Source organism: Oncorhynchus kisutch, linkage group LG19 (genome assembly GCF_002021735.2).
Source record: "Oncorhynchus kisutch isolate 150728-3 linkage group LG19, Okis_V2, whole genome shotgun sequence".
NCBI classification, from domain to species: domain Eukaryota; kingdom Metazoa; phylum Chordata; class Actinopteri; order Salmoniformes; family Salmonidae; genus Oncorhynchus; species Oncorhynchus kisutch.
The window spans coordinates 28,881,574-28,905,124 of NC_034192.2; the positions used below are offsets into that span (position 1 = coordinate 28,881,574).

At 40.5% G+C, this 23,551-nt stretch overlaps 1 protein-coding gene and 1 long non-coding RNA gene across 2 annotated transcripts in view; both read left to right on the forward strand.

Moving 5' to 3' along the window:
- Positions 1 to 564: 564 nt before the first annotated feature.
- Positions 565 to 23,551, forward strand: part of LOC109910101 (5-hydroxytryptamine receptor 4-like) — a 106,120-nt gene continuing 83,133 nt past the window's right edge. Inside the window, exon 1 of the mRNA XM_031798285.1 lies at positions 565 to 647. Within this exon, the coding sequence (XP_031654145.1) occupies positions 583 to 647 (65 nt within the window). The 5' untranslated portion in view covers positions 565 to 582. The remainder of the gene's footprint in view (positions 648 to 23,551) is intronic.
- LOC109865058 (uncharacterized) lies at positions 8,094 to 10,039 on the forward strand. Its single transcript, XR_002251530.2, has 3 exons — positions 8,094 to 8,362; positions 8,587 to 8,669; positions 9,045 to 10,039. It is a non-coding gene; the product is annotated as an uncharacterized LOC109865058 (long non-coding RNA).

A 23,551-nucleotide genomic window follows, 5' to 3' on the forward strand; every position in this document is an offset into this window, starting at 1 on the left:
AGTGTTTCAGGTCTGCTGCATAGACCATGTGGCAGCCATTTTGTATTAATGTATCCCAAAAGGAGGTGTGAACGCAATGAATTTCTTGAACAAAATGGGATTATGTGACCCAACAAGAAATGCAACCAATAGCCTATATGACTATGGCAAGTTAAAGTATCAGTTACACTATTCTTGCATGCACTTCATTTTAATTACAGTCATTACATCCAATGCTATAATCTTTGTGTAATGTTGTTGTTGCATGTAATGATTTAATTCACAACCTCTTAGTGCATTTGTTATTGGTATGTAGAGTAATTCCAGGCATATTTTCTGTTATTCTCAACAATTAAATAATACTTTTTTTGTCTCCTTAATCCTCTCAATGACAGGTTAAATACGTGCTTAGCTTTTGAATTCTCCCCCCCCCCCAAATATGTGCAGATGTTCAAAATACATTTATGTTGACAGCTTTACAAAATTAGGGATAGGGAGTAACTTCCAGGGCATATCTGTAAGGTCACCATAAATCCTAACTGCCCTATCTGAGTAACCTCTATTTCTCCTTTTCTCGTAGGGAGTTTCTGCATTTATGGGGACATGAATCTAAGTTCCGGGGGCCCGATGCCTGTGATGGAGGAAGTAGATATCAGCGGCAGTGAGAGGTAAGGACAGTACACTGCATCAATGACCGTGTGTGCTCTTGAAAAGGATATGGTAGTCAATGGAATGGAATTATCAATGGAATACCTGTCTGAGCCAAGTAGATAGACATACTGATAAAGTCCTTGATAGCATCATAATGAAAAGGATACACATACAGTATACAATGTGAAATGTGCACATTGGATATTATTCATGATTCTTTCATTAAATGAAGTGTTGGCACATGTAGTAGCTGCTAGGTGTCATACAGTATACACGTAAGGCAGAGTGAGGGATGGTGATGGTATTGGAAGGCTAATGTCCCTGAATCCATGGGGAAGGATGCCTGTGGTCAGCTTTGCAGGAACCAGAGGCTTCCTCCCCTGGCATCATCTTTCCCTGCTCCCTGCTTACCTTCTCAACGTTCTCCCTCATTTGATATCCTGTGACAGGCTTCCTATCAGGAGGATCCGTTTCTATGGAAATATCCTTGAAATAGCATCATACAGAACATGAGCTTTTTTATGACAAGAGCACTCCTTACATATAGACCCACTACACCCAAGCCATAAGACTCCTGAACATCTAATCAAATGGCTACCCAGACTATTTGCATTGCCCCCCCCCTCTTTTACACCGCTGCTACTCTCTGTTGTTATCATCTATGCACAGTCACTTTAATAACTCAACCTACATGTACATATTACCTCGACTAACCGGTGCCCCTGCACATTGACTTTGTACCGGTACCCCCTGCATATAGCCTCACTATTGTTATTTTACTGCTGCTCTTTAATTACTTGTTACTTTTCTTTTCTTATTCTCATCCCTATTTCTTTAAACTGCATTGTTGGTTAGGGGCTCGAAAGTAAGCATTTCACTGTATTCGGTGCATGTGACTACTCCAATTTGATTTGATTTGACTACCCTCCTGACCTGGTCATAATTTTGTCTACATGACATATAAATAATAGGTTTATAGCTGGTATCAGAAGTATGTGTTAACAACGTGTTTCCAGTGTAGCCTACACGTGATTGCTGGTTTTTGGAGCAAAGCTTTAGAGACTGCTTTCGTAGACAATGAGAGTATTAATTCAGCTCATGCGAATGTGGTCCTGATAAGCTGACTTCGATTGAAACCTATTGCCGAATGAAAAACGATGAAACATCCAGGCATGTGTCCAGCCCGTGGTGCTGAATCCCTACAGTAATGCGCCTAACAAAGCTGTCAAAATCTCAATTGATAAAAATAAAAAACCCGGGGATGGACTGGCAAATAATTATCAGCTCAAGCAGCAGAGAAAAGGCAGAGAAAGGCTGAGTTTTCCATTAGACATTGTTTTGACAGATTTTTTTTTTATTAATGTCTTCTAGCGTGATTTATCACATCTGTCAGTGATATCAGAGCGCCTCACATATAACTTCACTCCCTTTCTACTAAAATGTTTCTTTACAGAGAGTGACTTACTTTTCCGGTGACGGGTTATACATGAAAAATTGTACCCACGTAAGACATTTGGCAGTACAAGAAGCCAGTGCTATGAAAAAATGTGAACTCTGACTGATGACTTTGCTGAAATTCATAATCTTTCCTGTCACAACTAACCCTTTACACTCGTGGGAATGTCCTATATGGGCTAAATTCAAATGTTTCTTACAGAAGGAATATGAAAAGCATATGCATAACCATGGTACCAATTGAAAGGGAACAGTATGGAGATTATGGAGATTATGGGAATAGTATTATACCAAAGGTTGAGGATACAAATCAAACTAAATTTTATTTGTCACATGGGCTGAATACAACACACCTTACAGTGAAATGCTTATTTACAAGCCCTTAACCAACAATGCAGTTTTAATCAAATTAAGTGTTGAGTAAAAAAAAAAAAGAAGTAAAAAAATCTGAAATCCAAATAATTAAAGAGCAGCAATAAAATAACAGTAGCGTGGCTATATACAGGGGGTACTGGTACAGAGTCAATAGTCGAGGTAATTGAGGTAATATGTACATGTAGGTAGAGTTAAAGTGACTATGCATAAATAATTAACAGAGAGTAGCAGCAGCGTATAAGAGGGGAGAGGAAGGGAGGGGGGGGGGGGCGATGCAAATAGTCTGGGTAGCCATCTGATTAGCTGTTCAGGAGTCTTTTGGTTTGGGGGGTAGAAGCTGTTAAGAAGCCTTTTGGACCTAGACTTGGCATTCCAGTACCGCTTGCCATGCGGTAGCAGAGAGAACAGTCTATGACTAGGGTGGCTGGAGTCTTTGACAATTTTTAGGGCCTTCCTCTGACACCACTTGGTATAGAGTTCCTGGGTGGCAGGAAGCTTGGGCCGCACGCACTACCCTCTGTAGTGCCTTGTGGTGGGAGGCCAGATGCTATACCAGGCGGTGATGCAACCAGTCGGTGATGCTCCCGATGGTGCAGCTGTATAACTTTTTTAGGATCTGAGGACCCATGCCAAATCTTTTCAGTCTCCTGAGGGGGATTAGGCTTTGTCGTGCCCTCTTCACGACTGTCTTGGTGTGTTTGAACCCCAAATAGTTTATTGGTGATATGGACACCAAGGAACTTGAAGCTCTCAACCGGCTCCACTATTGTCCAGGTGGGAAAGGGCAGTGTGGAGTGCAATAGAGATTTCATCATATGTGGATCTGTTGGGAAGGTATGCAAATTGAGTGGGTCTAGGGTTCTGGGATAATGGTGTTGATGTGAGCCGTGACCAGCCTTTCAAAGCACTTCATGGCTACAGACGTGAGTACTATGGGTCAGTAGTCATTTAGGCAGGTTACCTTCACATTTTTGGGCACAGGGACTATGGTGGTCTGCTTGAAACATGTTGGTATTACAGACTTAGTCAGGAACAGGTTGAAAACGTCAGTGAAGACACTTCCCAATTGGTCAGTGCATGCTCGGTGTACATGTCCTGGTAGTCCGTCTGCTGCGGCCTTGTGATTGTTGACCTGTTTAAAGGTTTTACTCACATCGGCTACAGAGAGTGTGACTACACAGTTGTCCAGAACAGCTGATGCTCTCATGCATGTTTCAGTGTTGCTTGCCACAAAGCGAGCATAGAAGTAATTTTGCTCATCTGGTAGGCTCGTGTCACTGGGCAGCTCGTGGCTGTGCTTCCCTTTGAAGTCTGTAATAGTTTGCAAGCCCTGCCACATCCGACGAGTGTTGGAGCCAGTGTAGTACGATTCAATCTTAGTCCTGTATTGACACTTTGCCTGTTTGATGGTTCTACGGAGGGCATAGCGGAATTTCTTATAAGCTTCCGGGTTAGAGTCCCGCTTCTTGAAAGCGGCAGCTCTACCCTTTAGCTCAGTGCAGATGTTGCCTGTAATCCATGGCTTCTGTTTGGGGTATGTACATACAGACACTGTGGGGACAAAATTATCGATGCACTTATTGATGAAGCCAGTGACTGATGTGGTGGACTCATCAATAACAGAACATTTCCCAGTCTGTACTAGCAAAACAGTCCTGTAGCTTAGCATCTGCTTCATCTGACCACATTTTATTGACCGAGTCACTGGTGCTTCCTGCTTTAGTTTTTGCTTGTAAGCAGGAATCAGGAGGATAGAATTATGGTCAGATTTGACAAATGGAGGGCGATGGAGAGCATTGTATACGTCTCTGTGTTTGGAGTAAAGGTGGTCTCTGGTTTTTTTCCCTCTGGTTGCACATTTAACATGTTGGTAGAAAACCAATTTAAGTTTGCTTGCATTAAAGTCCCCGGCCACTAGGAGCGCCTCCTCTGGATCAATATTTTCCTGTTTGCTTATGGCCGTATACAGCTCATTGATTGCGGTCTTAGTGCCAGCATTGGTTTGTGGTGGTAAATAGACGGCTACGAAGAATATAGATGAAAACTCTCTTGGTAAATAGTGTGGTCTACAGTTTATCATGAGATAATCTGCATTAGGCGAGCAAAACCTCAAGACTTCATTAGATTTTGTGCATCAGCTGTTGTTTACAAATATACATAGACCGACACCCCTTGTCTTACCAGAGGCGGCTGTCCTATCCTGCCGATACAGCTTAAAACCCACCAGCTGTATGTTATTCATGTCGTCGTTCAGCCACGACTCGGTGAAACATAAGATATTACCGTTTTTAATGTCCCGTTGGTAGAATATACGTGATAGTTCGTCTATTTTATTATCCAATGATTGTATGTTGGCTAATAGGACCGATGGTAAAGGCAGATTACCTACTCGCCGTCGGATCCTTACAAGGCACCACCGACTTACGTCCCAAATATCTCAGTCTCTTTCTCCTGCGAATTATGGGGATGAGGGCCTTGTCAGGTGTCTGAAGTAAATCCTTTGCGTCCGACTCATTTAAGAAAAAATCTTCCTCGAATACAAGGTGAGTAATGTCCTAATATTTAGAAGCTCTTTTCAGTCGTAAGAGACGGTGGCAGAAACATTATGTACAAAGGAATTAGCAAATAACGCAACAAAAACACACACAATAGCACAATTGGTTAGGGGGCCGTTTAACGGCAGCCATCTTCTCTATATGTACAACAGTTCACCTGACACAAGGCTGAATCCAAACATTACACTGTTGTGTGCATTTTACATTTACTGAACTTTCGCCACATTTGTTGGTAACGAAATCTGAAAATACTCTGGATACATTCAATAACATGATAAGAAAATTCTTGAAAAATGTGGGGTAGGTGCACATAAAACAAAAAAAAGAATTGAGTGAGAGAACTAACTAGTGTCCCCAAGTGCCACACACCTCTCCAAAGTGTGCACAGTTCCTAAGTAATTTCAGCACACTTTTTTGACTCAAAGAAGTCTTCAACTATAATATACTTTTTCATCTCTCCTACTTATGCTGTGCCGTTGAGGAACTTGAGCAAGCACACTTGTAGTTGTTTTGTTTGCCACACAGCCCTGCATCAAACATTACTGTTGTTGTTTACACAATCTAAAAACGCTCCATTAGAAATCGCAATATGGGTCAGGTGGGCATTATTTTAAAGCTTATTCTATTTCCAACACGAAATAGAATTACAAAATACGATATTACAATGCTAGGCCTTCACAATGCAATTAAGGGAAACATATCGTCATTTTGGTGCACATAGAATGGAATGCATACCGTTTACAGCATTTCACACCCTCAGTCCACATTTGTTTTTTTGCAAAAGTTGCCCAATTAGCAGGAGGGGGCAACTTCCTGTCCTGTGCGGTGCTCAAGTTCAGAAAGGCCGTCACTCAAAACCCATACAGGGCTATGGAGCGCAGCCAGAGCTCTCACGTCATGTATAGCATGTTAATGTACAGCCACTGCATTCCAATTTAGGCATTTATCAGTGCCCAAATCTGCCATTTTTAACCTAGGTACAAGTGTAAAGGGCTACCTAAAATGAAGCCATGGTCTGCTGCATGTTTCAATGCAGGGATTTCATTCCAGAGTGCTTTGATACAGCCTCACTGGTCTGCAGCTGTGCGATAAAGTCTGACTGTATTTCTCAGTGACCTTGAATGATATTGTGGATAGAGCCACACACTAGTGCCAGTCTTACCAGCACTGTGACTTCCCTGTGTGCAGATGATTGAGATTTAACAGGTCGGGTTGCCACACCCGGAGGTGGGATTAATTTGTAAGGTAATAAATGTGAAAGATTAGGGGTGGATAATTGCTTGCTGATACAGTGTCTCTATCTCCTGGCAGTATGTCCTGCTAATACTGTACTAACTGTCTTGATTATTTCTGGAGGACACAATGTTTTCTTTGTCAGCTTTTTCATTGTTTCCACTGACATTACGTGTACCTCAGAAATAATTAGAATTAATTTAATTCATTGTCTTTGCTGAAGTTAGGACAGACATTAGGACAACATATTGCTGAATTGTTCATATACAGATGACGGATCTTAACGTAACTTAATAATCACTCTTTTGTTGTAGAGAATTTTCCAGATGCATCAGGAAATTCAAATGAGCCTCATCACTGGCTGAAAATGAGCAGTTCTCTTTCTCTCCATGTGTGCTCTTTGGGATGGATTTCTATCAAAATTATGTTTTCTCTCTCGCTCACTCAAATGCAAGGCCTAGGTCCTATTACTGCAACATTCAAATGTACAAAAATGTATCTGAAATGCAGCCATACACATCAACAACCATCGTTTTATATAGCTTAATAAAACAAGAGAGATATTGGTCTCTACTAGGCTACGCCACATAAGTGTCTAGTATATCCTAATACTAATTAACTAAAAATGTTGTTAAATTGTGGCGTGGGGTGGTCTAGTGGTTAGGGCTGCTACAATCAGCATGCACATATAACGTAAACTCTTTGTACATCGCCTTGGTCCGTACAATTAACCTTATTTTAGCGCCCCAAAAACGTAATACTTCCAGATCAACTGTAATGTCAATACCATTGTAAAGCACAATTTCTCCCCTTTCCAACAGAATCTATTACATGACCTAAACGCTGCCCGTTTCTGCATAATTCAACAAGGCAATGAGCTCCGTTGGGTCTTTAAAAAAATGGCAGGTGGGGAAGCGAAACTAATGCGTGATAGTGAGAAGGAGAGATGTTGTGTGGGAAAATGGCTTTTTTTCACTCAATCTGTCCAATTTATCACCTTATCGCCTCTAAAATGTAAATAAAACACTATATAGAGATTATATAATGTGTCATTACATACCTATTTGAAGATTGTGTCGAATTTGAATCGGGGTTTTAGGGCAGTGCTAAAGTGATCTTAGAAGTAAACAGCGGCTTTGAGAATGATGATCGCATACAATGATGACGGAAAAAATTACTGGGTATCCCCCTCTTACCCCGTCACTGTCCATTTCTTGTTTTTAAACGATGAGAGAAGTGCTACACCTGGTGGAGAGAGATTGTAAGACAGAAATAGTTGCTTCATGCGTGCTGTATATTACGACATGACACGTCACGATGTAAGGGAGGGTCCATTTTTTTCAACTTTTCTCCAATACTATAGAGCCATTACCATGTCGATCAACGCTTGAGTAGAAAAGTAGTTCACACCCCTGATTTTGAAGTCAACACAGTCGCTACAGTCCCATTAGTTTTCTTTGTAGCCTCGCACATTTGTACGGAATGGCGTGAGTTTACGTTAGGCCAACCGTGTGGATACCATCCTGGCCCATGCACTTTGTAAAGTCACGGTTATTTTACACCCGGTCCTGATAGGCAATGATCATACCAGAAACTTTTGGATAACATAAATAGGAAACAAATCAAATAATAACAGTCAGTAGGCTACACAAAAAAATTGTTTCCCATCCATACAAAGTATCGGGTAAATTGCCAAGGTAGATTTGGCGTGGTAAACGAGGAAATAGTTAATTTATTTTGTACGGAATGCTTGTCAAATAGATAAATCACCCTTAGTATGTTCAAATAGGACTAAGTTGTTGCGATGACAACACCAACCAGAGGGCGAACATAGCATCTTTCAGGGAGCTGTAATGAGGTGACCAATAATGGGTGCAATTAAGATCAGCTGTGCAGGTTAATTTAGCATGTGGTTTAACAAGACCAGCTGGCAATAATAAGGTTGCTACCTTTTGAGGCAGAATTTCCAGGCAAGACTTCAAAATTGGCATGTCCCAATCCCATGTATCCATCGCCGGGAGGCTATTCCATAACACCTTGCAGCGCAGCAAAAAATAATTGACGACGGACAGAAGTCCCCACTTGGGAGAACATTTTCCAGAAATCCACAAAATGTAAGTATAACATTTATTTATTCACCAAATGATAACATTTTCAAGAAATTACTTTCATATCAATTGTGAATTAAAATGTTAAGTGACTGGTGATTATCAGCCAATTGCCAAGCTAGCCAATTTTTTTGCTGTTTTAGAGATGACCTAAACTAACTAACCGTATATTCAGCAATGTGTCAATTGTGAAGACCCAGAGTTAAATGTTTCTTCCCATTTGTTTCCAGAGACTAAAGTGGCACCTGATCACGTTTCACTCCATTGTATTGGCTTGGCAGGAGAAAAACAGTCCTGCACGACTCGTTTAGAAGTAAGACATTTTAACAACTTCTGATGAAAAACGTAGGAAATTCAGCCAGCTGTGTTCTGTTCATTCTAGGCTTGCTCGTCAGCCAAGTTATTATGCATTCTGTTGAGTCTGTTTTGCTAGCATGCAGTTTCCTAGCTAACGTTAGCTAACTTTATCTTGCTACTTTCCCTTCCCCTATTGTGTTGCACCATTGGGGTTGGTTTTACTGGTTAAAATTAGAGGCTGTTATTCTACTCTTACTGGAAACAACTTAATCAAGCCTAAAAATATGCAAAACTGTTAATAAAACGATTGCACATTTAAAGGCAGTTGTGGCTTCAGCAACAATTTGAGCAGTGAGGCTAATGTCTCTCCCTTTCTTTTTACTTACTCCAGGTTGAATGATATTCCACCCTGCAGATGTAAGGAACTTGTTGTGAACCTCCCAGCCAACAGGATAATCAACATATCCCAGGATATTATTTAGGAGTGTGCCAACCTCACAATGTTAGAAATAGATTCACCCATGATATTATTTATCATGCAGATTTGTCAGGACATTGTAATTCATAAAGCTCATTCTGAAATACGATATCTGTCCCAGGGGATTCAATTTAGACCCCAATTAGGTGTTAGTGAAGGGCTGAAAAAAACAACTGTAAACTCCTGTCTCAAATAAGACATGAAGGTCAGTCAATCAGGAAAATCATGGAGTGAGTAGGTGTGTCCAACATTTTACCGTGTGTGTATATATATATATATATATATATATATGATATGCATTTACTGCATGTAATTATATTGGACATGTTATCCTTCATCACATGCACGTATATATTTTGTATCCATTGCATTTAGCTTACATTAGGAAGACGTAGCCTAGGCAGTCTAATCTAGTTACAGTAGATTGCATCGTATCACCTTTCAATATTATTAACGAATATAAAACCATGTTAACTTGAACATATAATTTAATCATATGCACGGGTGTCATATTTGTATGACTGTATCACAATGCAAGCCTACTCACTCAAAAAATACAGCAGCTCTAATGCAATATTAGCTTAGAAACACCACTATTCTTAAACAGTCAGTAAAATAGCTGATTTAGCTGTAAATGAAAATCGTAACCTGTATGTTATCATGCATGCAAACTTGTCATGTCTACAACAATGGAGCAGCAAACCAAGCAACATGCGAGAGGAGGACCCCATACCATAGGATAATTATTCTGGTCAGTGTTAACTTCATTCCTAATTCAGGTACTGAGGAGCTCGATTCCGTTACTTGTTCACCTGTTATTCGTGTCAGATGTTTCCATTTTGAGATATCCTTGCTGCACAATTTTCCTACTGCAATGAAATGGGTGATATTAAAATCTGACATCTGTACATAGTAGTACTCTTAACTGTTTTCTAGTAATTCTATAGGCAGACTCTTAGAAAAAAATGTGCTATCTAGTACCTAAAAGGGTTATTCGACTGTTCCCATAGGATAACTCTTTGAAAAAGCCTTTTTGACTCCAGATAGAACCCTTTTGAGTTTCATGTAGAACATTTTACACCGTGTTCTTCATGGAACCTAAAATAATTATGCTATGGGGACAGCCAAAGAACACTTTTTGAACCCTGTATTTCTTGTGCAATTCACGAGTAAGCTGCACGGGGGTCATAACAGTTTCTGGTAGTTTATTTGTTTTATGGTTTCCGGGTAGGAGACTCCACACTGTACATACAGTATATGAGACCATGATTGTGAAAGATACAAACACAGGACATCAGTAAAGGAAACCCAGTGTTTCATTTCCTCAACAGGGATGACGAGACGGCCTACCGGGAGGAGGCGAGGGCCCTTGGAGTGTGGTGTCAGGAAAATAACCTCTCACTCAACGTCAACAAAAAGGAGATGATCGTGGACTTCAGGAAACAGCAGAGGGAGCATCCCCCCCCCCCCCCCCCCCCATCCACATTGACGGGAAAGTAGTGGAGAAGGTGGGGAAAGTTTTAAGTTCCTCGGTGTACACATCACGGACAAACTGAAAAGGTCCACCCACACAGACAGTGTGGTGGTGAAGGCGCAACGGTCGTAGCCTAACAGCATCTCTTCAACCTCAGGAGGCTGAAGAAATTTGGCTTGTCACCTAAAACACTCAAACTGTTTCAGATGCGCAATCTAGAGCATCCTGTTGGGCTGTATCACCGCCTGGTACGGCAACTGCTCTGCCCACAACCGCAAGTCTCTCCAGAGGGTAGTGCGGTCTGCACAACGCATCACCGGGGGCTAACTGCCCTCCAGAACACTTACAGCACCCGATGTCACAGGAGGCCAAAAAGATCATCAAGGACAACAACCACCCAAGCCACTGCCTTTTCACGATGCTATCATCCAGAAGGCAAGGTCAGTACAGGTGCATCAAAGCTGGGACTGAGAGACTGGAAGACAGCTTCCATCTCAAGGCCACCAGACTGTTAAACAGCCATCACTAACATTGAGTAGATGCTGCCAACATACAGACTCAAGTCTCTTGCCACTTTAATACATTTAGTAAATGGATTTAATAAAGGTATCACTAGTCACTTTAAATAACTCCACTTTAATAATGTCTACATATCCTGCATTACTCATTTCATATGTGTATATACAGTATTCGATACCATCTACTGCATTTTGCCTATGCCGCACGGCCATCGCTCATCCATATATTTACATGTACATATTCTTATTCATCCCTTTACATTTGTGTGTAATGGGTAGTCATTGTGAATTTGAGATTACTTGTTAGATATTACTGCTCTGTCGGAACTAGAAGCACAAACATTTCGCTACACTCACATTAACATCTGCTAACCATGTGTATGTGACCAATAAAATGTGATTTGAACTAAACTGTATGCTTGAAGTCTCATCCTGTCACATCATATTTTATTACTAAGATCCAGCCAATGAATTGAATGAGCTGTTGAATGCGGTGAGATTGCTCTGTCGCCTACCTCTATTGCCATTAGAGTGGGAGTTCATGTATGGGTCATCTGAATGACGCTGTGTAGAGGTCAAACAAACACAGCTCTTTGTAAACAAAAGTCCGGTTCAGAGTCAATAACTCCTGCAATGTGACAGAGTTTCTCATGGGCTGGATTGATAGGAAAAAAAGAGTATCACCAGAGGCACATGATTGCATTATATTGGACCGCTGCCAAATAATAGTATGCCGTCTAGGTTTATTACTTACATAAATCATGCAACGCCATTCTAATTTTATGTGTAGTTTATGACTGCTCAAACCTTTGAGCTTGATGGGCCAAAATATAATCTGAGTGGTGAGATGCGGGCCGAACAAATATGCTGTACATTATCTATTTAGAAATATAAAAAAATAGGGGTCTTTAAACACGGGCCTTTTTAGTAATTAATCATAAAACCACACTTCAAACATGAATCAAGTTGTAATCATATAACTGACATCTAAAAACACATTCTGATGACCCGTATTAAAAATGTCACCATGTTGGCACAGAAACTGCAACCAAGTTGCTATGGGTAGGCAAAAACACGTCTGCCACGCTGATCCTCAACACTGGGGCCCCACAGGGGTGCTTGCTTAGTCCCATCCTGTACTCACTATTCACCCACGATTGCGTGGCCAAACAAGACTTCCAACACCATTAAGTTTACTGATGACACAACAGTGGTAGGCCTGATCACCGACAATGAGACAGCCCATAGGGAGGTCAGAGACCTGGTAGTGTGGTGCCAGGACAACTTATCCCTCAATGTGCGCAAGACAAAGGAGCTCATCGTGGACTCATGGAAAAGGTGGGCGGAACAGGCCCCCATTAACATTGACTTGGCTGTAGTGGAGCGGGTTGAGAGTTTCAAGTTCCTTGGTGTCCACATCACCAACGAACTATCATGGGCCAAACACAAGACAGTTGTGAAGAAGGCACAACAACACCTTTTCCCCATCAGGAGACAAGATTTGTCATGGGTCCCCAGATCCTCAAAAAGTTAGCGTTGTGTGCATTTTGCTGCACTTATAATCCCCATTTGTTTCATATGAAGTGTGTGTGACTGCCTGGCTCAGTTAGCAAGCTAACTAACTAATGAGCCAGTGCACATTATCAAAAAAAGCACTCCTTTCCTAGATGTAGAAGTATTATACTTGTTTTATTATGCAGCTTTATTGTTTTAGCTAGAACAATGATAAGGGGGTGGATTACACTGGGAAAAGTGCGTTCTTTTTTGTTTTTTGTTGCCACTGGTTCCCCAACATGGAGGACCGTGCTCTCTGTTTGGTTCAAAGTCAGGTTGTCGGCCACCAACGCGCAGAGCGACGCTACATGTAGAAACGTCCAGTTTGTCCATACCAGGTCGGTTTACAATAGACGGTGTCTTAGCAAGAGAAGGACCGGTCTCCTACTGTGCTAAGTACCTATCAGACATCAGTTTTCTTGGTGTGTCTGACCTCTAAGGCTAATAACTTGAAAATGTTTCAAATAATTTCAATATGGGAAAGGTGTAACAATTTCTATTTGCAGTAGTAAGTCACTGAAAAGCATGGGAAAGATAGTGGAAAGTTTTTTTTAAATGTTCTGAATTGTGGTTTTGTCACCGTCCCTTCAAAACGTCTCCTGTGTGGCTGGTGAGCATTGTAAAGTAAAATAATAGCTGAAAGCTCCAACTGTTCAAAAGCTAGAGCCGAATTTGTAGGAAGAAAACAGTAACCACTCTGCTTGTTCCAACCGCTATCGGAGGTTACTCATGTAACCGTGGTTCTGTGAACTAGGCATGGACATTCACTCGATTAACATTTTTTGGGGGTGTGTTTTCTTTGGGCAGGCCAAACCAAACATCGTCCCCATTTGGGTCAGCCCTTTTATAGATTATGCAAAAGCAGGTTTGTTTGATAATTATTCATGTTTTTTTCCCGATCATTTCAATTTAGTAATTTATGACTTTTTTTTTTCACCTTTATTTAACAAGGTAGGCTAGTTGAGAACAAGTTCTCATTTGCAACTGCGACCTGGCCAAGATAAAGCATAGCAGTGTGAACAGACAACACAGAGTTACTCATGGAGTAAACAATTAACAAGTCAATAACACAGTAGAAAAAAAGAGAGTCTATATACATTGTGTGCAAAAGGCATGAGGAGATAGGCGAATAATTAAAATTTTGCAGATTAACACTGGAGTGATAAATGATCAGATGGTCATGTACAGGTAGAGATATTGGTGTGCAAAAGAGCGGAAAAGTAAATAAATATAAACAGTATGGGGATGAGGTAGGTAAAATTGGGTGGGCTATTTACCGATAGCCTATGTACAGCTGCAGCGATCGGTTAGCTGCTCAGATAGCAGATGTTTGAAGTTGGTGAGGGAGATAAAAGTCTCCAACTTCAGCGATTTTTGCAAATCGTTCCAGTCACAGGCAGCAGAGAACTGGAACGAAAGGCGGCCAAATGAGGTGTTGGCTTTGTTCTCAACTAGCCTACCTGGTTAAATAAAGGTGAAATAAATAAATAAAAAGGGCATGAGGCATAAGATCAGATGTTCAGAGGCTTGACTGCAGTGCAGGACAGGATTTGTCTGGGAAGACAAAAAACAATAACCTAACACACTACACAGTTCGACCAAAGAGCTAAGAATGAGTTCATTGATGTGTAATAATGTAGTCGTGTTTGTGTATGTGATTGACTCTACAGAGTAATGAAAGAAAATTGATAGGGGTACTCACAGTGCTTGGAGAGGAAACCTTCAATGTGCCAGTGGATGAGCGGGCACATGAGACGTGGCTTCAGTTTATGTCAGGACAGAGTTGACAATGGTAGTAGAGTGGACTAGTCATCACCTCTTAGTCAGGGAACAGGAGGGGACTTAGCTGGAAGTACAAAAAGAGCAGATACATTCCAATACAGCTGCGCCATCTTATGGTTTGAAAAAGTTTATCCGTGAAGTTAAACACAGAGTTCACACCTCGCCCACTTGACACATCAAAGTAGCTCAAGAAACATTCCTGAATAACGCCCTGATCATCCACATACCTGACTATAACTGACAACTGCAAGCAGACTGGTGGCACCATAGGTCCCAGAGTGGGGGGGGGGGGCAATTTTTACCCCCTGGTGCCCTGAGTTTTTCCCTATCCGTTAACCTAACCAGGAAACCTCTGGACCCTATAAGGTATGACAGTGATTCATTAGTTGTAAAAAGGTTTTATAAGGGCGATGACGGGACCAGTCTTTCCAAATCAGGTCTCATGGTTTTAAAAACGACAGAATCTCCTGGCCCTGGGGGGATGAAAACCCTGTCAAGCTGCAGAAATCTTTTTTTTCTTCTTTATTTAACTAGGCAAGTCAGTTAAGAACAAATTTTTATTTTCAATGACAACCTATGAACAGTGGGTTAACTGCAGGTTCAGGGGCAGAATGACAGATTTGTACCTTGTCAGCTCGGGGATATGAACTTGCAACCTTTCGTTTACTAGTCCAATGCTAGTAGTAGTTACTAGTCCATTAGCAGGTTTGTGAAAAGCCAAAGAGAAAGGGTTTATTTTAGCCAGATAACATCTCTGAGTCTTTTAATATAATATGGTCTGTCATTAGAGGCCAGGTACATGTAGAGTCAGGAGTCTGAGTTCCACAGTCTATGACAGGTCAGTGGGGACAACACACCCAGTTCAGGTTCCATTTCATTATATACTTGAACTTTTTGATCGAGGCAACCACTCACCACATTATCCAATTTTAAAAGGACAAATGGAAGATGCTATTTTCCCTCTGTCTGCCCTTTACCAAGGTGAAGACATATCCAAGCAACAGAAAGGTATCCCTTGTCTTGACATGGCATATCTGGCCCATCTCTAGGAGAAAATGACTCACTAGCTCTAAATCAAATCAAATGTTATTTGTCACATGCGTCATAAACAATAGGTGTAGACTAACAGTGAAATGCTTACTTACAGGCCCCAACAACGCAGAGAGAAAAATAGAGCAATTATAGAAAGAATTATAACTCAAAGAATAAATACACAACGAGTAGGGATAAGTTGACTATATACACATGGTGCCAGTACCGAGTTGAGGGGCGAGCTAACTGAGGTAGAGAAATACAGTGTAGGTAGGGATAAAATGACTCAGCAACAGAATAGATAATAAACAGTAGCAGCAGCGTAGGTGGGTCAATGCAGATAGTCCAGGTAGCTATTTGGTTAACTATTAAGCTATTTGGTTAACTTATGGCTTTGGGGTTGAATATGTTCAGGGTCCTGTTGGTTCCAGACTTGGTGCATCGGTACCACTTGCCATGCGGTAGCAGAGAGAACAGGTCATGACTTGGGTGGCTGGAGTCTTTGACAAGTTTTAGGGCCTTTCTCTGACATCGCCTGGTATCAAGGTCCTGGATGGCAGGGAGCTCGGCCCCAGTGAGGTACTGGGTCGAACGCACTACCCTTTGTATCGCATCTGGATGCCGAGCAATTGCCAAACCAAGTGGTGATGCAGCCATTCAAGATGCTCTCGATGGTGCAGCTGTAGAACTCTTTGAGGATCTGATGCCCCATGCCAAATCTTTTAAGCCTTGTGAGGGGCTATGTTGGTATGTGTGGACCATGTTAATTCCTTAGTGATGTGGACACCGAGGATCTTGATACTCTCGACCCGCTCCACTAGATGTGGATGGGGGGCGTGCATGGCCCTCCGTTTCCTGTAGTACACGATCAGCTCCTTTGTCTTGCTGATGTCGAGGTTGTTGTCCTGACACCACACTGCCAGGTCGTGACCTTCCCCCAATAGGCTTTCTTACATGTGAACCGGCACATTTTATTTTCATATGTGATTTTTTTTTTACATGTGAAACCGCAATTTTACGTGAGGTGAAAATATGTTATTCCCCTCACATGTGAAAATGTGTCGCGATCTGACATGTGAAAGCGCAAATTTGTCATGTGTTTTTTTGTTGTAAATGTACTGCGTTAATTTTGACAGTACGTTCTAAATAGTATGTAGTATGATTATTACACAGTATTTAGTGTTAGTAACTAGTAGGCAAGACAGATTTCTGACCCGGCCAATGCATGTCTGGTTCATGATGTTGAGCTGCAGACTGGGTGCCAGATATAGAGGCAGAATGTATGTGAATAGTACCTGTAAAAAGACAGGTGCAGGTGCAGCTTTGGATTGGTGAGGTCTTTCTTGCATCGTTCGGTTAGTAAAGTAAACTCTTAGAAAAGAAGGTGCTACCTTTGAGCCATAAAGGGTTCTTCAATTGTCCCCATAGAAGAAACCTCTGAAAATAACGGGAACCCTTTCAGTAATATGAGTCTCTACATGGAACCCTTTCACCACGAAAAGGTTCTAAGTGTAACCTTTTTTCACCACAAAAGGGTTCTACCTGGAACCAAAAATGGTTATCCCTTCGGAAAAAATGAAGAAGCTTTTTTTCCCCTAAGAGTGTCGCTAAATTCTTGTGATTCACAATGTCAAACATGCAATGTCGAAAGGCAATTCATACAGGTCTTTGACGGTGGTCATCATAGGTGTGATTTCACAAGAATGTCAAGCATAGACGGGATATAAGAATGTATCACCGACACAGTCCACACACTGCCATATTACCTCTGTCAATTAGGACATCATAAAGCCCTGCTCTATTGCATGCTGCTGCTTTCACTGCTGCTACTGGAAACTGGATGATATCGCTGAGGAATGGTCATCAACATCATTGTCAGTCATCATCATCATCACCATCGTTCTCATTTATCACCATCGTTCTCATTTATATTGGTTACAGTAGAGGTGATGTGTATTTTGACATGGTGCCGATATGTTTGGCAAAACATCAGCAATGTGAAGTGTGCATGTACAGTATCTAATGTGAACAAATTGACCCTGTGCAGTGAGTATACAGTTGGTGTGAAATGGAATAACGGGGCATAGTCTGAATTCAGTTGGTAATTCTTTCTGAAAAAAAAAAAGAAGTCAATACAAGACAGAAAATGGAAAATGAAAAAAAGTCTTCTTTTCAGCTTCAGTGCTAATTCAGTTTCACCCTAAAGGACCTCTATCGACTGGGACTCAAGGAAGTCACATTCAAAGACAGTTTAAATGAGGAGCAATGATATCCCGCCCCAGGTGGAAGCCATTTAAAGATGTCCTTTCTATTACAAGCTGTGCCACAAACAGGATAAGGCAAATAAATGATTGATTATTGCGAGGTAATAAATGTATTACGTTGTATAGGATTGTTGACGGTCATTTCAATTGACCTAGCCTATTTAGTTTAGCTCAGTTTTTAAATACTCATAATGAGGGTATTTTCTTACAAATGATGATCCTCTGATTATTATGGTCCTTGAATTGTGCTCATCATTAACATTTACATCTTTCAAAAGCTTACGCATTTTTTTTGTCATTTGTGTTATACAGATGCAGATTACTGACATACAGTATAGATATATATTACAGTATACCGATTTTTCTCTCTAGACACAATTGCCAAAGTGCTCTTGTCACAACAAATATCTAATTGCGTAGTCAGTCACATTCTTCTCACAGAAAGTAGGGATCAGATCTAGTTTGACAGACTCTGTCCATGCTTATCTACCAGTCTGTCTGTGAGACAGCTACAGATGTAGGATCTTCATTTGATCACTCTTTTATTGCTCAAAATTTCCTGCATGGCAGGAAATGCAAACTTGTAGTGTGTTCCAGGTTTATTAAAAAGGCTTCTAAAGTTTGTAATTTCCTTGATTGCCGTAATGAAAAATCTATCAACCCCTACAAAAAATGTCCATGAGTTATAATCCACAGAATAATTCACATTTCCTCTTGTGGCAGGATTATTTTCCTGCTGTAGCAAACTGGCTCAAATTAAAATCCTACATCTGTAGCTAGTTTTAGTGTCTGGCATGACGATGTACAAGAGGTTGATTATCTCAGTCACGGTTCATTAGTTTTAACCACCATGCTTGCCACACTTAGCAGAGAGGAAAACAGCCTTGTCACATCGCCTCTGCTATGCCGTTTCATGTGGCCGTATGGGGGGCCAGAAGCTCTGTGACCTGAATAGGCTCTTTGTCAACTGTCTTTAGAGAAAAGAGGACTAGAACAAGTTAACAGAGTGGAAAATGATTTATAATTGTATGCCTATGGTCTTGTCCTGTGTCCTGCCCTTTCGTTGCATCTGTATGAAGAAATATGAATCAAGTTAGCATGCATCCCAAATGGTGAGAAGTAGTGCACTGTGTAGGGAATATTTGGGATGTAGACTAAAGTCCTGTCCAGAACGTTTAAACATCCATAATAACAGAGACTGGCATGAATCTCATTTGGATCACTTCTAGTAATTGATGTCAAATCTAACTTTTAACTTTGAGGGCTAATTTCAAGTATCTCAAGTCATAGATTATGCTGTATTTCTGAAGATAGCCCCTTGGCTGCCATGGCTTGAAAGCTGAACAAGCAGTGATGTTATGGGACTGTTTCATCGGTTCCTAGACCTAGGTAGAACTCTCTCTTTCACCTGTATGAAGTGATGACATAAGGAAATAAAACATATCTTGCTGACTTGACATTTGCAATCGTAACACTAAGCAAATAAACATCACCTTTGAATAAACTCTTATTAAAAGCTTTCTGCCGACCTATTGTAACCTCTGTCCATAAGTTTTTTTTTCTATCAAATGTTTTGACTGAATCTCTCATTTCAGTTCTTAACCTTGTTTTTTTTTTCATGAGCCAGAGGTTTAATATTTTCATCTAGAAAACGGCATAGCAATCGATATACCTCTCCAAAGTCCGAACCCATGCATTTTGATACATTTGCTCTGGTGTGCTTGATACTTTTCAACCAGATTGTACTTCAACGCATTTCATTGTTTTCTCCCCTCCTAAATGATTTCTGCCTGGAAAAATCAGTTTGACAAGAGGTAAAGATAACGATAAGAACAACACTTGTCTGAAGCATTCTCCATCACTTCAATGCGTGAACATAAATATGCCACAAGAGGCAAGTATAAGCAGCAGTGGTCTCGTAGAAAGGCCCATCTTTGAAAATAAAATAATCATTGGGACTAAAATAACATAGGCTGCCTGGGGCCACTTAAATTCAAACCTCCGCCAGGGTGCAGTTTCAACTTTCAACAGATTTTTTTTTAACAACAAATTCTGTGTTACAATAAATATAGGGTTGAGTCAAACTATTATTGACTAAAGCTACAAATACATGAATTAAGATTGTGAATTAAGATGAAAAGATTACAATGTTTTTGTGTTTTTGTTTGTCAGTGTCTGTGACCACCCAGATTGATATTATTGACTTGTACAGATAACAAAACTCCTGAAAATGAACAAAAAAATGTTTTATCATTCCTGACATGTTGAGAAATCTCTCGGTATGAGTAAACAGGGTAGTGATACCTTCTGATAGTTTGTCTAGCAGTCTTTCTGCTTGGTTCATGTTGAAATAAGCACTTACCCTAATGCTTTGAGTCATTCACTTCAGTTATATTTCAGTTATTATACACCACTCTCCGCTTAAATGCACTTTACTTTACAGCCTTTAAGCTTAATTGAGGAGAACATACTGCACTCAATTTTCTCCACATCACTCTGCATAGTCTGTTTTTGTGGCTCTGACAACATTTTGACACTGTACTTTTGTAGTGATGAGTGAGTGAATATTTGGAGCAGACAGACATACACTTTGCCCTGGAGTACATAATAGGTTGTTAGGACACTCCTGCTGAGAGGAACCACTAATTACATGTCCAGATAGCTATTGTTTATAATAAACCATTTGCATGGAGGACACCATTGTGGTTTGATAGGCCTGTGAAAGGGGCAGCATTCCCCAATATAAACTGAATACTGGTGTCATGAATACTAGTAATGCCTCTGGCTTAGGTGTGATTCTAATAAATAAATATGCAAAGTACCATATTGCGGTTGATTGTGACAGGTTATGCAATTGTAGCCATGTAGCAGATGAAACTACTGGGCTGGTGTGTTCACTGGGCCTTAGGTCATCTGTCTTGGCGTTGGAGTGTTGATTGAGCTGTTGCTCACTGATTGTCTGTTACGTAGAGCTCAATTGTACGGCTAAGGGTCAAATGTTTCAGATGTCAGTTTGAGTTGGACTTCTTTACAATGAGTTGCAGTTACAATATCTGAACTACATTTAAACTGGAAATCAAAGCTTTACTAAACAGTACATACAGTGCTGTGAAAAGTATTTGCCCCCTTCCTGATTTCTTATTTTTTTGCACATTTGTCACACTTAAATGTTTCAGATCATCAAACACGTTTTAATATTACACAAAGATAACCCAAGTAAACACAAAATGCAGTTTTTAAGTTATCATTTTATTTATTAAGGGAAAATAGCTATCCAAACCTTCATGGCCCTATGTGGCCCCTAAACCTAATAACTGGTTGTGCCACCCTCAGCAGCAACAATCAAGCGTTTGCGAAAACTGGCAATGAGTCTTTCACATTGCTGTGGAGGAATTTTGGCCCACTCTTTGCAGAATTGTTTTAATTCAGCCACATTGGAGGGTTTTCGAGCATGAACCGCCGTTTTAAGGTCACGCCACAGCATCTCAATCGGATTAAAGTCCGGACTTGGACTAGGCCACTCCAAAACCTTTGTTTTGTTTTTTTAAGCCATAAGCCATTCAGAGGTGGACTTGCTGGTGTGTTTTGGATGATTGTCCTGCTGCAGAACCCAAGTGCGCTTCAGCTTGAGGTCACGAACTGATGGCCGGACATTCTCCTTCAGAATTATTTGGTATAGGGAAGAATTCATGGTTCCATCAATCACAGCAAGTCATCCAGGACCTGAAGCAGCAAAGCAGCCCCAGACCATCACACTACCACCACCATATTTGACTGTTGGTATGATGTTCTTTGTCTGAAATGCTGTGTTACTTTAACTTTTTAACTTTTGTCTCGTCAGTCCACAGAATATTTTCCAAAAAGTCTTGGGGATCGTCAAGATGTTTTTTGCCAAAAGTGAGATGATCCTTTATGTTCTTTTTGGTCAGCAGTGGTTTTCGCCTTGGAACTCTGCCATGGGTGCCATTTTTGCCAAGTCTCTTTCTTATGGTTGAGTCATGAACACAGACCTTAACTGAGGCAAGTGAGGCCTGCAGTTCTTTAGATGTTGTTGTGGGTTCTTTTGTGACCTCTTGGATGAGTCGTCGCTGCGCTCTTGGGGTAATTTTGGTAGGCCGGCCACTCCTGGGAAGGTTCACCACTGTTACAAATGTTCTCCATTTGTGGATAATGGCTCTCACCGTGGTTCGCTGGAGTCCCAAAGCTTTAGAAATGGCTTTGTAACCCTTTCCAGACTGATAGATGAATTTCTTTGGATCGCTGCATAATGTCTTGCTTTTTGAGATTTTTTGGCCTACCTCACTTTGTCAGACAGGTTCTATTTAAGGGATTTCTTGATTCAACAGGTCTGGCAGTAATCAGACCTGGGTGGTGCTAGTGGAATTGAACTCAGCAATTTACTGTGATTAACCACAGTAACTTCATGATTTAACAAAGGGGGGCAATTACTTTGTCACATAGGGCCATGAAGGTTCGGATAGCTTTTTTCCCTTAATAAATAAACTAACTTAAAACCTTCATTTTGTGTTTACTTGGGTTATCTTTGTGTAATATTACAATTTGTTTGATGATCTGAAACATTTAATTGTAACAAATGTATATAGATAGATATAGATAGAAGATGATAGATGACAAAGCTATCACAAGAAAGGCAGTATTATTTGTCTGCCATCAATGTCAACTAGATGTATTAAAAACTATTGAAATGACTACAGTACATGAATGTGAATTGTCATCAGGGAGAGGTCAAATTTTTACAACAAATCCTACATGTTGAGTTGGCATCTTTCTCCCCCTCTCGGTGTAGTGTATGTTGTTTAATTGCTAGAGGAGGTGGATGCTGAGTAACTGTCAGAACACACAGTGTTTCTGATTAGAACATACCTGTAGGAGCTGACATTAAAGGAATGCTTCATCTTTGAGAAATTAAATGTCCCTTTAAACTTGCTGTGATGTTGTGGGACGTTTTGGGAAGTAGCTACATTAAGAATTTGGTGATAGTTAAATTCATAAAGGCCCTGTGCAAGCAAAAACTAGATTTTAATATATATATATAGATATATATAAATATTTCCTTTCCGCAATATCAGATTGGAATAATACTGTGACATTGTGAAAATGATGATAATACCCATTTTAGTGTAAGAGCTGTTTGAAAAGACCACCTGGAATTTCTTCCTGTTTTGGTGCGATGGAGTTTTGGCCTGCCTAGTGACTTCACCAGGTGGTAAATGAGTTAATAGACCAATAAGAAAGAGAGTTCCAAACCTCTCTGCCAATGACAGCTTGCTTTCAGTTTTCCCCTCCCCACTCAGACCATGCCCAAACAGTCCTAGAAAATGTCTTGCTTGAGAAATTGGTCTATGCTAAGAAGGTATTTTTGACCATTTTAATTGAAAACAATCACAGTACGGTACTTTATCGCTACCCAGAAATGATTAAACATTGAGATAAAAATAGCTGCATTGGACCTTTAAGTGAGGTAGCTCTAGATTTTAGACTTGAGTTAACATTAGGTCAAATAAATTAACATAATGAAGGCAGCAATGAAGGCAACAAATAAGACTGATCTGAGACACAAAAAAAATTAAAATAGAAAGATTATAGTATAGCTGGGTTGATAAATGTATTCCACTGTTCACTGTATAAACTCCCAGGGGCAACAAATGTAGTAGTGAGTTAGTGTGGATACTTAGACTGACTGTAAAACCTGGAGTGTGAAAACTACAAACATCAGGGGATTACAGTAATGTATTGAATATATCAAACATTCACAACTATGCCTTATAAGGACTT